The sequence below is a fragment of the Rhinoraja longicauda genome, chromosome 20 (assembly GCF_053455715.1).
Source record: "Rhinoraja longicauda isolate Sanriku21f chromosome 20, sRhiLon1.1, whole genome shotgun sequence".
Lineage (NCBI taxonomy): Eukaryota > Metazoa > Chordata > Chondrichthyes > Rajiformes > Arhynchobatidae > Rhinoraja > Rhinoraja longicauda.
The window spans coordinates 6,963,882-6,977,971 of NC_135972.1; the positions used below are offsets into that span (position 1 = coordinate 6,963,882).

At 39.3% G+C, this 14,090-nt stretch overlaps 1 protein-coding gene across 2 annotated transcripts in view; it reads right to left on the bottom strand.

Annotated features, from left to right (window-relative positions):
* Window positions 1–4,419: 4,419 nt before the first annotated feature.
* LOC144603532 (protein bicaudal D homolog 1-like) overlaps window positions 4,420–14,090 on the bottom strand; it is a 159,180-nt gene continuing 149,509 nt past the window's right edge. Inside the window, exons 8-9 of one of the 2 annotated variants that reach the window (XM_078416859.1) lie at window positions 13,540–13,615; window positions 4,420–11,671 (exon numbers count right to left, since the gene is read on the bottom strand). In XM_078416859.1, coding sequence (XP_078272985.1) covers window positions 13,568–13,615 — 48 coding nt within the window. In that variant the 3' untranslated portion in view covers window positions 4,420–11,671; window positions 13,540–13,567. Of the gene's footprint in view, window positions 11,672–13,539; window positions 13,626–14,090 lie in introns of both variants that reach the window. The other variant, XM_078416858.1, reaches the window with a different exon arrangement.

The window sequence follows — 14,090 nt, forward strand, 5'->3', positions numbered from 1 at the left end:
GTAGGCTTGATGGGCCGAATGGCCTAATTCTGCTCCTACCACTTATGACCTTATAATAACGTTTTGAAAAGGCTAACTTTCACATGTACACATTCTCACAGCTCTTTTTCCCAGGATATAGAACCTCACTATTTGATATCCGTGATTTCAGTTAGTCAGGAAGATGTTTCACATTTATTTAGCATTTATTCACATTTATTAACAGCAATATGAAGGGATATGTGTAGGAAGGAACTGCTGAAGATGGTTTATACTGAAGATGGATACAAAATGCTGAAGTAACTCAGCTGAGGAAGGGTCTCGGCCCGAAACATCACCCATTCCTGCTCTCCTAGATGCTGCCTGACCTGCTGATATACTCCAGCATTTTATGATACCTTCGATGATTTAACTGCATCTGCAGTTAATTTCCTATGAAGTAACTCAGCTGGTCAGCATCACTGGAGAAAAATAATTGGTGACGTTTCAGGTCAGAATCCTTCTTCAGATATTTGCAAATACTGGCAGGTGGGACTAGCATAGATGGGGCATTTTGGTGGGCATGGGCAAGTTGGGCCGAAGGGCCAGTCTCCGGGCTGTATGACGCTATGGTGGTACATATTATTGCAACCTTCCCTCCATTTCACTTCAATATTAATTTAATGGTCACTGGTGAGTCATTGGCTTTCTTTCAGGGCTGTGTAAACTAACCATTACTCATGAATACAAAAGACCTAGAACTCACCTTTGTGTAGCAATAGCCGAGTTCTTTCCACCAGTTCCTGATAGAGTAAAAACCCCTTGATGACAGCTATCGAGCGTCATAACATGGATTTTATATTTTAATTTCTGTAAAGTCACTCATGATCATAGACATTGATGGAAATTGATGTTGACAGAACAAAATAATCAGAAGCGAGGGGAGGGACTGCCTGACTGGCTGGGTTGATACGGCATTTAATGTTAGAGCAGCAATTCTGTGCGACACGGTGGCGCAGCGGTAGAGTTGCTGCCTCACAGCGCCAGAGAACCCAGGTTCCATCCTGACTACGGGTACTCTCGGTACGGAGTTTGTACGTTCTCCCTGTGACTGTGTGGGTTTTCTCCGGGTGCTCCGGTTTCCTCCCACACTCCAACGACGTACAGGTTTGGCTTCAGAAAAATTGTAAATTGTCACTAGTGTGTAGGATAGTGTTAGTGTACGGGGTGATCGCTGGTCGGCACGGACTTGGTGTGCCCATCTCCATGCTGTATCTCTAAACTAAACTAAATGGAGTGTAAATACTGCAATCTAACAATAGGATATATATATATATATATATATATATATAGTAGGATAATATATAGTAGGATAATATATATAGGGCGGCACGGTAGCGCAGCGGTAGAGTTGCTGCTTTACAGCGAATGCAGCGCCGGAGGCTCAGGTTCGATCCTGACTACGGGCGCTGTACTGTAAGGAGTTTGTACGTTCTCCCCGTGACCTGCGTGGGTTTTCTCCGAGATCTTCGGTTTCCTCCCACACTCCAAAGACGTACAGGTATGTAGGTTAATTGGCTGGGTAAATGTAAAAATTGTCCCTAGTGAGTGTAGGATAATGTTAATGTACGGGGATCGCTGGGCGGCACGGACTTGGAGGGCCGAAAAGGCCTGTTTCCGGCTGTATATATATGATATGATATGATATGATATATATATATATAGTAGGATAATAGTAATGTGGATGGTATAAGGTTTACTGTATATATTGGTATACATAAAAGTAGCATTCAGAAAGATAAGGATTGAGCCACAGATCACTCACAGATTTTGCGATTATGGGAGTCACCAGAGATTCTGCCTGTCCCGCTGAGTTACTCCAGCATTTTGTGTCTACCTTCGATTTAAACCAGCATCTGCAGTTCGTTCCGACGCACAGTATTGCCAAGGCAGTCCTGAACTGCTATCTACCTCAATGGTGACCCTCGGTCCATCCTTGATCAGACTTTGCTGGCTTTACCTTGCACTAAACATTATTCCCTCATCATGTATCTATACACTGTAAATGGCTCGATTGTAATCATGTATTGTCTTTCTGCTGACTGGTTAGCATGCAACAAAAGCTTTTCGCTGTACCTCGGCACACGTGACAATAAACTGAACTAATGACTATTACAGTGGGATTAAGAAAGGGGAGGAAGGTGTCAGAGATGGTCCAAGAGAATTCCAGAAAGTGTTGAGTGTTAACTTTGTTTAAAAAGACCTAAAAAAATAAAGCTTAGTCAGGTGAACACTGAACCGTGGTTTATCAGTCATGATGAGGAAAACATGCATTATATTTATCATATTCTATATAATGATTGTATATAATGTGTATAATACATATTATACATGTATTATATATTATACATAAATATAATGTACTTTATATTAAATATATATAATGCATTTTTCTAAGACAAAACCTTTGAAGCCTTCACCAATTAAATAATATTCTACTAAAACAAACATTATCAAATAGCTAACACTTAAAAATATATATATTTTCAGCATCTCCATCCCATCGAGAATAATGCTGGCTCCCCACCATACAAATTACAATCAAAACACAAAATACTTTGGGTGGTGAATCTGTGGAACTCTTTGCTACAGAAGGCTGTGGAGGCCAAGCCAGTGGATATTATTAAGGCAAAGATAGATAGATTCTTGATTGGTACGGGTGTCAGGGGTTATGGGGAGAAGTCAGGAGAGTGGGGTTAGGAGGGAGAGATAGATCAGCCATAATTGAATAGCGGAGTAGACTCGATGGGCCGAATGGCCTAATTCTACTCCTATCACTTATGACCTTACTTGTGCTAGAACACCAGGATAAGCAATCAACCAAGAAAAGCAAGCCCAAAGCCAAAGTAGTATCTAGGCGGATTGTACAAACTTATGTTAAGGACAATAACTAACTCCATATGCAATAATAAGGTACCTACACGTTATCAAGCACATATAAATTGATTGTGTAGATGCAAGTATATCATTGGGATTACCAAGTGTGCACGTCCTTTCACTGTTGTTTCGTTGAGTTAGGCCCACAACACAAATTGATATCGGCACCTTCAAACATTGCAGCAGTGTACATGCAAAAGAGTCCCGTGACAGACAAGGGCTGAACCCATCCTGTCCTGATCCTAATACAGAGTTGGTACTTCGGGTCAAAGTTAATCAAAGTGGAACACGGCTATTCACCAATGCAAGCCTGATAAATATCTGTATTCAAGAGAGTTAGATATAGTTCTTTGGGCTAATGGAATCAAGGGATATGGAGAGAAAGCAGGAACGGGGTACTGATTCTGGATGATCAGCCATGATCATATTGAATGGCGGTGCTGGATCGATGGGCCGAATGGCCTACTCCTGCGCCTATTTTCTATGTTTCTAATATATCCCTGCCTCTGTTTTTATTAGTGGAAAGCAATCTTACCTGTCAGTTCAACAGTGAATCACATAGTCGGGCTTTGAGTTTGTGAACCGAGATTGTATCGCAGGCCATAATTCAAAGACTGCTGAATTACGAGTCTTTCATTCACACTGTTCATTTGCCTGAGAAGTTAAACCGTTGTCCGCTGCAGTGGCTTTGATAGACAAATGGTGTGATGATAGATAGGTGGCATGGTGATAGATGGACAAAACGGTGCCTGATTCAATCAGTCTCCCACTTTCTTAGTCAGAAGAACAATGGAGGACCTGGCGTGGGGGGACTGCCGTGAGTGAGGGAGAAGAACAATGGACAATGGAGGACCCGGCGTGGGGGGACTGCCGTGAGGGAGGGAGAAGAACAACGGACAATGGAGGACCCGGCGTGGGGGGACTGCCGTGATGGAGGGGGAGATCAAAGGGGGACCTGGCGTGGATACTTTGTAAGCGCCCTTTATGTGGTGACTATTTGCATACCTTGGGTATGCAAGCAAAGAATTTTCACTTTGACTTGTCACATGTGAAAAAAAAGTATTCATTCACAGCATTCATTCATTCATTCATATTTCTCCTTCAAACAACAACAGATTAACTGCTCGTCATTGACATTTATGAGATTCTGTTGTGTGAAATTGTTTTTTAATCTAACTAAATTTCACAGTTATTCTTTGTATTCTTTAATCCCTTGTAAGATGCAACTTAACACGTCTTCGGCAGCACATTCCACAGTGTTGAAGTTTAAATTCAAAACTCGGTAAATACCGACAGAATATAAATGTGATCTGTGAATTTAGGCAAACATCCCATGTATTTATTAGTTTGAGAAATCATCTGGGTTCACTTAAATTATGAAAGTTTTTCTTTGCTTACAGAGATAGATCACTGTGGTGGTGCTTTCCTTTTATGATATTGAATTCAGACAATTAAAAGTGCAACTCACACAGCACCTCATAAATAAGCCATCAGACACACATAAAGACAGGATCACAAGAAACAAACTGTCTCCTCTTTATTGGAAACAATTATACATTACACTTTTTAATGTTGCTTTTTAAGAAATAATTAAAAAACAGATAAATTGCTTTTTTTTCATCTCTGAAGCTTTTCAGTCGCCTTTTCACCATCTCAAGGGCAGAAATGGGCAGCCTGGGCATTTATCCCACATCCACTCAATAAAGGAGACAGCCTTTTGCTCCAGAATTGTGTTTCCAAATCGACCAAAGGGCTCTCGGCTGATTTTGCTTTGCGCCCTATGGTAGGATTAATTTCAAACTAGGCCACACAAAAAAGGAGCCAATTTCAAAGCTGGGAATCTTAGATTGTCTCAGAAACAATATACACAGTAATATAGGAATTCATTTCTTTTTTTAAGTACAAATAATACGTCCATTACATGTTTTGTAAACCAAAGGGAAGAAATCCAACAGTTGTATACAGACCAGAATCAAACACACTAAATTCAAAGGATCAATCCACTAACACCATTCCTAAATTCTACCAATCAACCAAATAGGTACTGTACATTTCAAATTACAAACTTCTGTAAGGAAGATGAATATTTTATGAAGCTGAGAATGAAGAATATGGAAATGTAAGAATTTCTTTGACATCTGCCCAGCCAGGACAGTATGTACCATCAACTTCTCTGCAATTTTAGACTATGTGTATTATACAATTTAGTCAATGGATTTCTTTTCAAGAATAGTTAAACAAATAGCTGCTTTTCAGGTAGTTAGCACATGCAAATTTAAACATATGACTTTATTGACATTGCAAAAAGGCACAAAATAGGCATGGAACAAATAATGTTATTAAAAAAAAAATCACTTCTGTAATTATAGTTTAGACTTCAGGTGTTCACTGGTGGAATGGAAAATGACCACAGATTGACTTCTGCAATGGAGAAGGGGATGGGCATTAATGCGATTAAATTTTGGCCTTGAGGTTATCACATAAGAAAACAAATTCTCTGAGAGTTTGGATAGAGTTGACCAAAGCAGAGTTCAAATGCAAGAAGGCGGCTCTACCACCTAAGTAGTGACTTTGATCAGGTCAAATTCAGTTCCAGCATAGAAACAATTTGAAGCCTGAACAGATGCCTTTTTTTAAGATAGATAGTTTTTTGGTCTACCTTAAGATGACATCAGTGCTTTTAACACCTGGAGATCTGTCAAATGTCCATCTCCACTGACCTGAGAATCATGGCATACATTAAGGTGTAATCTCTCTACCAAACCACCTCTGATTTTGTGTTGAAGTATATATCACAACATGACTTTATTTCCAATGAAGGCAACCGTTACAATACATGTTTCATGTAACAATGTCCCCCAAATCAGCCGACTTCATACTGAACGATGATTAACAAGACTACCTAGATTTTAACCTCTCCTTTCTGAATACCGTGAAAGAGTGATAGCTGAATTTAATGACAATACCAATAAATCAGAGATTGTCATGGTATTGCAAGTTTTCTTGCTACTAAGTGGAATCTCATCTCTACACTTGGTGGAGTGTAGATTGACCATCAAATAAGACTTTAATTCTGGTTCACACGTGTTGTTGTGACTTTGTTTATCTCACATTTTAGTAACATGTTTCCTTTGTATATTTGACCGAGCTTCAGTATGCATCTCAAAGCATTTTTAGTATGAGCCATTCTTTGGGGAAAGCTATTTTCTGTTTGCCAGTCCAACAGATCAGAAAACTCATTTTGCAAGAGAGGAAGATTTAAAATCTACCACGGTTCTTATGAAGACACTCATGGTATTAAACCAAAGGCAAATGTGAGGAATAGCCTGTGTGTTTGCACATGTAGTTCACTTATGACCTTTCCCAATGGACTCTGACTGGGGACCATGAAGCAAAAGTCAGGAGTGTGTGTGTATTCTGCACCTGTTCTGTACATTGTGGAATTCTGAATGGCTTTACACTGACAGGTGAGAGAAACAACTTTTTTTAAAAAGAAAATTAAATAAGCACCAGTCGAAAATGAAATACCCTGACAGGCTAAGTAAAATGGCACCATTTTAATGGAGTTTACTGTCGTTATCTTTCCAGGCAGAAAATATTGCAGTGAATTAGTAGCTGTTCTGTGAAAAAAGAGATTTGTTTGTTTGGATTCAATTGTCTTCTAAAGTTTTCAAGTATATTTTGTACATAAGAACTCAATATTTAAGGCTAAAATTATAATCGATCGGATCGCAAAGTTTTTAAAAAAAATCCTTATTCTAGATGGCCTCATAACTTAAACCTTTACAATGTTAAAAGGTGTTGGTAGTGCAAAACAAAAGGTTCAAATTAGAAGCTCGCAGACATTTAAATAGTATTCAGAAATGAAAACAAGACACAAAACAAAATGTTGTCATATTTTCAAGACGTTTCTCACAACTCATATCTGTATAGGTTTTTTTGTTGTTGCCAGTGTCCATGTGAGACTTTGTGTTTGTGATTGTACTTTCATAAGGCAGTGATACACACATTATACAACCTGCTGTTGCCTGCTATCTATTTTAATTCTCCAAACTTGGATATAAGGTAGTTTTATAGCAATAACGAGCAAAACCATTGAAGCCTAGCAAAATAATATTGGTTTAGAAGAAGTCACGGAAAGTGAACGGACGAGCTTTTTAGAACACAACAATGTAAGAGGGGCCAGAGCAGATGTATATTTTAAAAACGATACTATAATTAAATAACAAAATCACACACACCATAATAGTTTCAATTAGGACTACAGTGCAGTCCCCATTGAACAACACATTAAAAATGCTACATCTGTTATGGAAAGGCTGAGATGATATTTCTGGAGCCGCTGATTTTCTCTGTGCTAGTACAAGATCAACATGTCCAAAGCAGAATTGGGAAAGACACTTGCCTTGTACGGATGGCCTGGCCAACCCTGAGAACTCAACATCACTCTGGCTAAGTACAACCATTGCACAATGTCAACACGACCGACAATTGAAACCTTAAACTGAAACTGTTTTTTCTGCAGGGGGAGGGAGAAGGAAGGTAGGGCAGATCAAGTCCTTTCTCCATTCTCAACACGTTCATTTCCAGCAACAGTTCTTGAGCTAGCTGTCCACTTTAAGCAAGTGGCTGGGAAGGGTGGGCGATAGGTTTGTGGTACATGGGCTGATAGATCACCAATTGAAGTATCCCAATTGGGATATTGATCACCAATTACAGAAACATCAACAACGAAGACAAGTAATTAGATCATTTCTAAAAAGTAATCCTTACTGTAAAGTAGCCAATGCCATGCAAACAACATTATCCTCAGCTTTCTAATGTCAATATTCTCTCCTCTTTAAATATTCACGAGTTGGGTGTCATTGGATCCAGAGTTATGCTGGAAAGGACATCAGTGCAGTAATGATGTTTTATCTTTAAATGCCTTTTGTGTGCTTTTTAAATATGATATAGGAATACATGTTCCTCTGTGGCTCACATTACCAGAGAAAAACATGTCGCCTGTTATCTTTTCCTAGTGTGCCAGAAACATTAAGCGATAGAACATGAATACTGCAATGCTTTTAGTCCTTATTATAATATAAATGACAGGTTGGGTAATTTTTAACCACTTTATCCTTTGCAACATCCTGCTGTTTAGTCAAAAATATTTAACATTCCAGCTGGATGCTACAGAAAATATATCTCGCTAATATATTTTGTTGGAAATATAAAAATACACATGAAGTGACTTAACAACAAAAATAGATTTTGTGCACAATTTTAACCAGTTGAATTCCCCTTGTTCTTTACACTAACATCGATGACATTTGCTCAATCCTTTGAACAATCCTGCACAGACTTTGAACTTCGTTCGACACCAAATGATCGCAGTCCAGACTAACTAAGGATATCCAGCCAAGGATGTTCTAACGGTGACAGTATGAGTAAACGTTATCATCATTGCTCACTCACGGATTGGGAAAAGGAATAGGTACAGTAGCTCAGAGCAACGGTAATTGCAGTGATCAATGCAATCAATGCATGGGAAACAGTGACTGCAACAACAGACGTTTTCACCATTGCTCACAAACAGACCAGAAACAGCAACAGGATAGTAGCTCAGAGCAACGGTGATTGCAGTGATCAATGTAATGAACACATGGGAACAGTGTCAGCAGTGTTGCAGTGCTAATGTTTTAGGTGCCGGAGCTGTCACTGGTGCCGGAGCGGCCTCTGTTAAAATTCCCCGCTGTTTATTTTGGCTTTGTTTTACAGAGGTGCCGGAGAGGCGCTCCAGTGAACTCTGGCAGCACTGCATCCTTGAGTGACAGTAGTGACAGACTTTTTCATCAATGCTCACAAACAGACTAAAAACAGCAACAGGATAGTAGCTGAGAGCAACAGCGATTGTTGTGATCAATGCAATGGGAAGGCAAAGAGGGTAGAGTATTGGTTACAGCATTCACTTAAAGTGTAATTCACAATTTGCCTATTCAATGTAGGTAGCTGCACGTGGTCAGCAGAAACTGTTGATTTTATTTTAAAAATGAGATCTTTACAAACTGAATGCAACGCAACGTGTATTCCTTTCAAGACTGATATACTGAGGAATATAACACAGGTTTCCAGTTGCCACTTTTATTTCCCACCCAGCCCAGCTGAAGAGCTGCTAAACAATTTACTGACTCAGGGTGGGTGTCAAAATGTAGTGAAATTATTTTTCAATAAATTCTACTTCAAAGGTTTCTTGGCCAATCTGATGATGCTGACTTGTCCATCGCTGTCGAAACAGGAGTGGGGTCAGATTGCATTTCCCAACTGGACATAACAAAGGATCTAAGCAGTCTTTACCCATGGCCCATTTCATTGGCATATACTTCTTATGAAACAACTTGAAAAAAAATAATTCTAGATAGATTAGTTGCTTCTTACTTTAGTCACAAATGTTTATTTCTAACATAACCTATTTCTAGTAGCAGTTCCATAAAGGGCATGGTCTTTCGGAAGATTAATTAAGCAAATCTTTTCAAACCAAGAACTGTATAACGTTTTCAACACAATGACATCAAACTCCAATAAACGTGTGTCGTTTGTTTCTCTTGTAGTAATTTTTCTTCCATTTGCCCGTTAATGTAAAGCTTTTTCCCAAATATTTAATCTCCCATCAAGACGGGTGGCCTACGTTCACTGATTGACCTTTATTTCGCTATCCTCTTTACCAGTTGGGTGTGATGTATTCCATTGCCTTATGATGGCAGTGCTGAGAATAGTCTTTCTTTTAACAAAAAAGACTATTAGGCTGACGTCCCTTTCACATCACAGAAAGATTGATCGGCACCATAAATGATTTGCTCAGAATGAGTGCAGTACACAGTTATGCGACTGGTACACACACATTGTGTACCCGATATTTTGTCAATAGAAATGAACAATTACAAAATGGCACCTTTATAGATACACATATTTACTGTTTGCATATATAATGTTTGCATACTGTGTTTTATGAAAAGGTGTAAATCAAAATCGCATCCTGGAACAAGTTGCTTAACTACCTAACCCTAATTTGTAATTCTTAATCAGAATTGTATTGTAATACAACTGGGCATAGACTGTGCAAAAAGTGAGATGTGTCAGACAGAGGAGTGAAACACAAGTCAATAAATGCTCAGCTTTTTGCCAATTTCAGTTTTGTGAAAAGAAAAATGTAAACATCTCTGGCAGAAGACTTGGTTTCATGAGATTCTGATGTATCTTCAACTGTGTAAGTGGAGTGTTTATTTTTGTAAGTAGGGCAATGATAAGTCAGATTCTCACCATTACTTCTCCAATAACTGTACTATCTATACCATTCCCATTTTTGTTCACAGGATCCCAGGGTCTTCTCAGCCTCAAAGAACTTCATAAGCACTGTTAATACTGATCCACGGTGATTACAGAATGAATCCTGATACTTCAAACATTAACACCAGTCCGTGGGGGATCTTGGACACGTTTATCTAACAAGATGTAAAAGTTGTCACACTTAAGACATTATACTTACAGATAAATGTACCAAACCCTTGCACATAAGGTAGAAAAATGACTGTGGCCCATTTAGTCAGTTCATCTTAGAAGATAGTGTCCTAGCAATAATATCCTGATTTTTTTTCTCAACAGGAGCACCAAGTTAATAATACTGTTACCTGGAGGCAAAAAAATCTATTAAATAATATTAGTAACAACCTCTTGAAACCGAAAGTGGCAGATCAAGCTCCCTCTGTTTGCTATCTACCCCAAACATCAAATAAATACTCTTGTACTCTGTACAAATCAAAATGCATCCATTTATAAGTTAACTACGAGGACAAATGAATAAATAAATAAATAAATAAATAAATAAATAAAATGAAATAGCAAGCAGATCTGCAGTATCGGAAATGCAGATAGTTAAGAGGAATTGGTGTTAAGTTCACCATTGCCACCATTGCAATTGACCATTATAATGGTCCACTCTTGGCATAGTCTAGGAATTGCTAATCATGTCAAAATACCCTTTTTTTTTTTTCTTTCCCTTTTTAGACCATCACAACGTAATATCCAAGTAATAATCTCCTACCAAAGATCCGAAGATCATCCAATAAATTAAAAGGAAAATCATAAACATGTAAGTGAACAATATACTGAAACATCGGTTTGGACAACCGTACAAAATACATAGCATCACTTCATGCGGCCAAAAATCACTGACACACACACGTCAAAATCAATTCATGTTTGTAATCTCAGATGCTGAATGACTGATATCCATCATTTACAAATTAATTATTTCGGTGTTTTGTTCTGCCCCCTTTTTCCCCGATCTCTCCTTATGTTTCAGAGGCAAAAATCAAGCTATTCTGTTACACAAAGGTTAGTCGGCCTTTTATACCCTGAAATAAGAGTTGAGGGAGGGAGGGGAAGGGGGAGGGGGTGGGGGGGGGGGGGAGTAAGGAGGGGATGGGGGAAGGGTAAAATAAGCAGCAAAGGAGGTCTTTCCAGGCAAATGCTCAGTACTTCACGTGTCTTGTTGATCAACACTCTCTTCATTATTGCCACCGCCTTCAACAGGAGAGGGGGCACAACAGTGAAGCTACAGAGGGAAGGCTCTGGGTGTTCCCACCAATGCGACCGTGCCAGAGAAATCCTGCTTCCTTCTCCAGTGGACAACTTCCAGTGGCATGACTAGGAATGGGGAGGAGTCTCAGAAAGATATCGGAGAGGGACACACTTTGATCTGGAATGTGGTTGCTCTTCCTGGAGAGCTATAATAGGACTGCAAAGTTAAAAAAAAAAAGCAGTAAGAGATATCGGCACCGACAAAGCAAAACGACACAGTTGGAAACCATGCAGGTGTTATATAAAGGGGCCAGTGAACGCATCAGCAATTAACTGCATCTATATTTTAAAATCCGCAAACTTCCCCTTATTTCCAATCTTCTTTCCTGAAAGTACTTTATGCGATTTTAATCTCAGCTACCTGGCACAAATCTGAAGGGATCAGATTCACTTACTTAGCGGGTCAGGCAGCATCTCTGGAGAAAAGGAATAGGTGATGTTTCGGGTCGGGACCCTTCTTCAGACCAAAATTTCACCTATTCCTTTTCTCCAGAGATGCTGCCTGACCGGCTGAGTTACTCCAGTTGTTTTGTGTCTGTCTTCGGTGTAAACCAGCATCTGAAGTACTTTGCCACAGATTCCCTTACTCCCCGTTTTCAATGAAAATAATTAATAGAGCAAAATGTAAAGTGGGCAGCCCATCTGATCTCATCCAATCTCCACCGATTCATTCTAGGCTTCAGATTCAAGGGCAGTTATACCAGAGCTAGCAATTCAAGGCATTAGTAATCTGGCCAACTATGACAATGGAATACCCTTCACAGTGAAGCCAAATAGTATCACCATCTAAAATCCACATTCTAGCACTTTTGATTTGGATTATTAGCTGAGGAAGGATGTGCTGGCTCTGGAGAGGGTCCAGAGGAGGCTTACAAGAATGATCCCAGGAATGAGTAGGTTAACCTTTGATGAGCATTTACCAGCACTGGGCCTGTACTCGCTGGAGTTTAGAAGAATGAGGGGGGACCTCATTGAAACATACAGAATAGTGAAAGGCTTGGACAGAGTGGATGTGGAGAGGGTGTACTCTTACAATAGTGTATACTCAGTCATTACTATTCACTGGTTAAAATTCATCCTCATCTGATAATGTTTTCCAAATTCATCTGATTATCCAATTATTATCCAATAATTAAATTATCCATCTGATATTGTATTAAATATTATACACACTGGAAATCTATCTTTTGTTTTAAACTGTCATCTTGCTAAACAAGCACCATATCTGGCAACTGGTAAACTGGTAAACACATCAAATGTGACCATATTCTGTTGGTTACTAAAAGGACAATTGCTAATAAAAGGAGGTTTGCATACTTTATTTTGGGTATATCATATCATATCATATCATATCTATACAGCCGGAAACAGGCCTTTTCGGCCCTCCAAGTCCGTGCCGCCCAGCGATCCCCGCACATTAACACTATCCTACACCCACTAGGGACAATTTTTACATTTACCCAGCCAATTAACCTACATAACCTGTACGTCTTTGGAGTGGTATAATCTTACTAAGCTGCTAAATAGTAAGTCTGAATGTTTGTATCATTTGAAGCTTCCTAATGCTGAACTGTGAATGAGACATCGTGGTACAACACTCATCGCTATAACGGCATGATGAATTTTCAATCTTTTAGACGGATAATAAGCCAAACAAGAAGTCCGTTCAGAGTCACAATGTTCAATTTGCTTTTTTTTTTTTTGTCAAAAGAGTTCAACGAACAGATAGGAATAAAGAGAGACTGCTGGGCACAGAATGGTTCAAATGAAGCTATGATATTGCACATGTTGACAGAGATGGCAAGAGCATTAGTTCAGTCACGATGGTAAAATGCACTGTGACACAAGTGGGAACCTGGAACTAAAGTGACACTGTGAAGCATGAACCATCAAAGGAGAATCCCAACATGCAGTTAGGGTGTGAAGGAAGCATTTGGCCAAAACGCAAAGATGGGTGGCTCTGGACAGGTACGCCATGGACAATGCATGCTTCAGACTGGGGTTCAGAGGTAAGTAAAACTTTACCTTTCTGTCTCTGAGTCACATCCTCTGTCTAGTTGTGAGCAGTGTGGCGGTATGGAGATAGCAGACTGCTGACAATCTACAAAAGACTGACAAATTAGACAAATATACAGAGAGACGGCACAGCAAAGTGGATTAGTAAATAGAAAAGATTGAACCGAGAGATTTAGTGAGGAGTTTCCAAGTTTTCCTTCTGCTGCACGGTTTGGTTTATTCAAACGTGCTCTATCGCTGAGCCTTTGTGCAGCAGAATCTAAATACCTGTAGATGAATTCTGGCCTTTTGGAAAGAAGGCAGACAAAGTCATAGCCACCTCCTGTAACTAGGATTGTGTCATTAACATCACAAAGTCATGTTGCCTATGGATGCAATTTGAAATTTTCTTTATGAAACTCTGCTTTATCAGTTTATGAACAACTACAGTGCACTTTCCCTGGGAGTATACTGTAGCAGATCTCTCCACTGCTGTCTCTAATACACAGAATTAATGATCACAAACTTACTGCATCGGAGCTGGTTAACAACAACACAAGGCTGTGCATAGGTTTGATTAA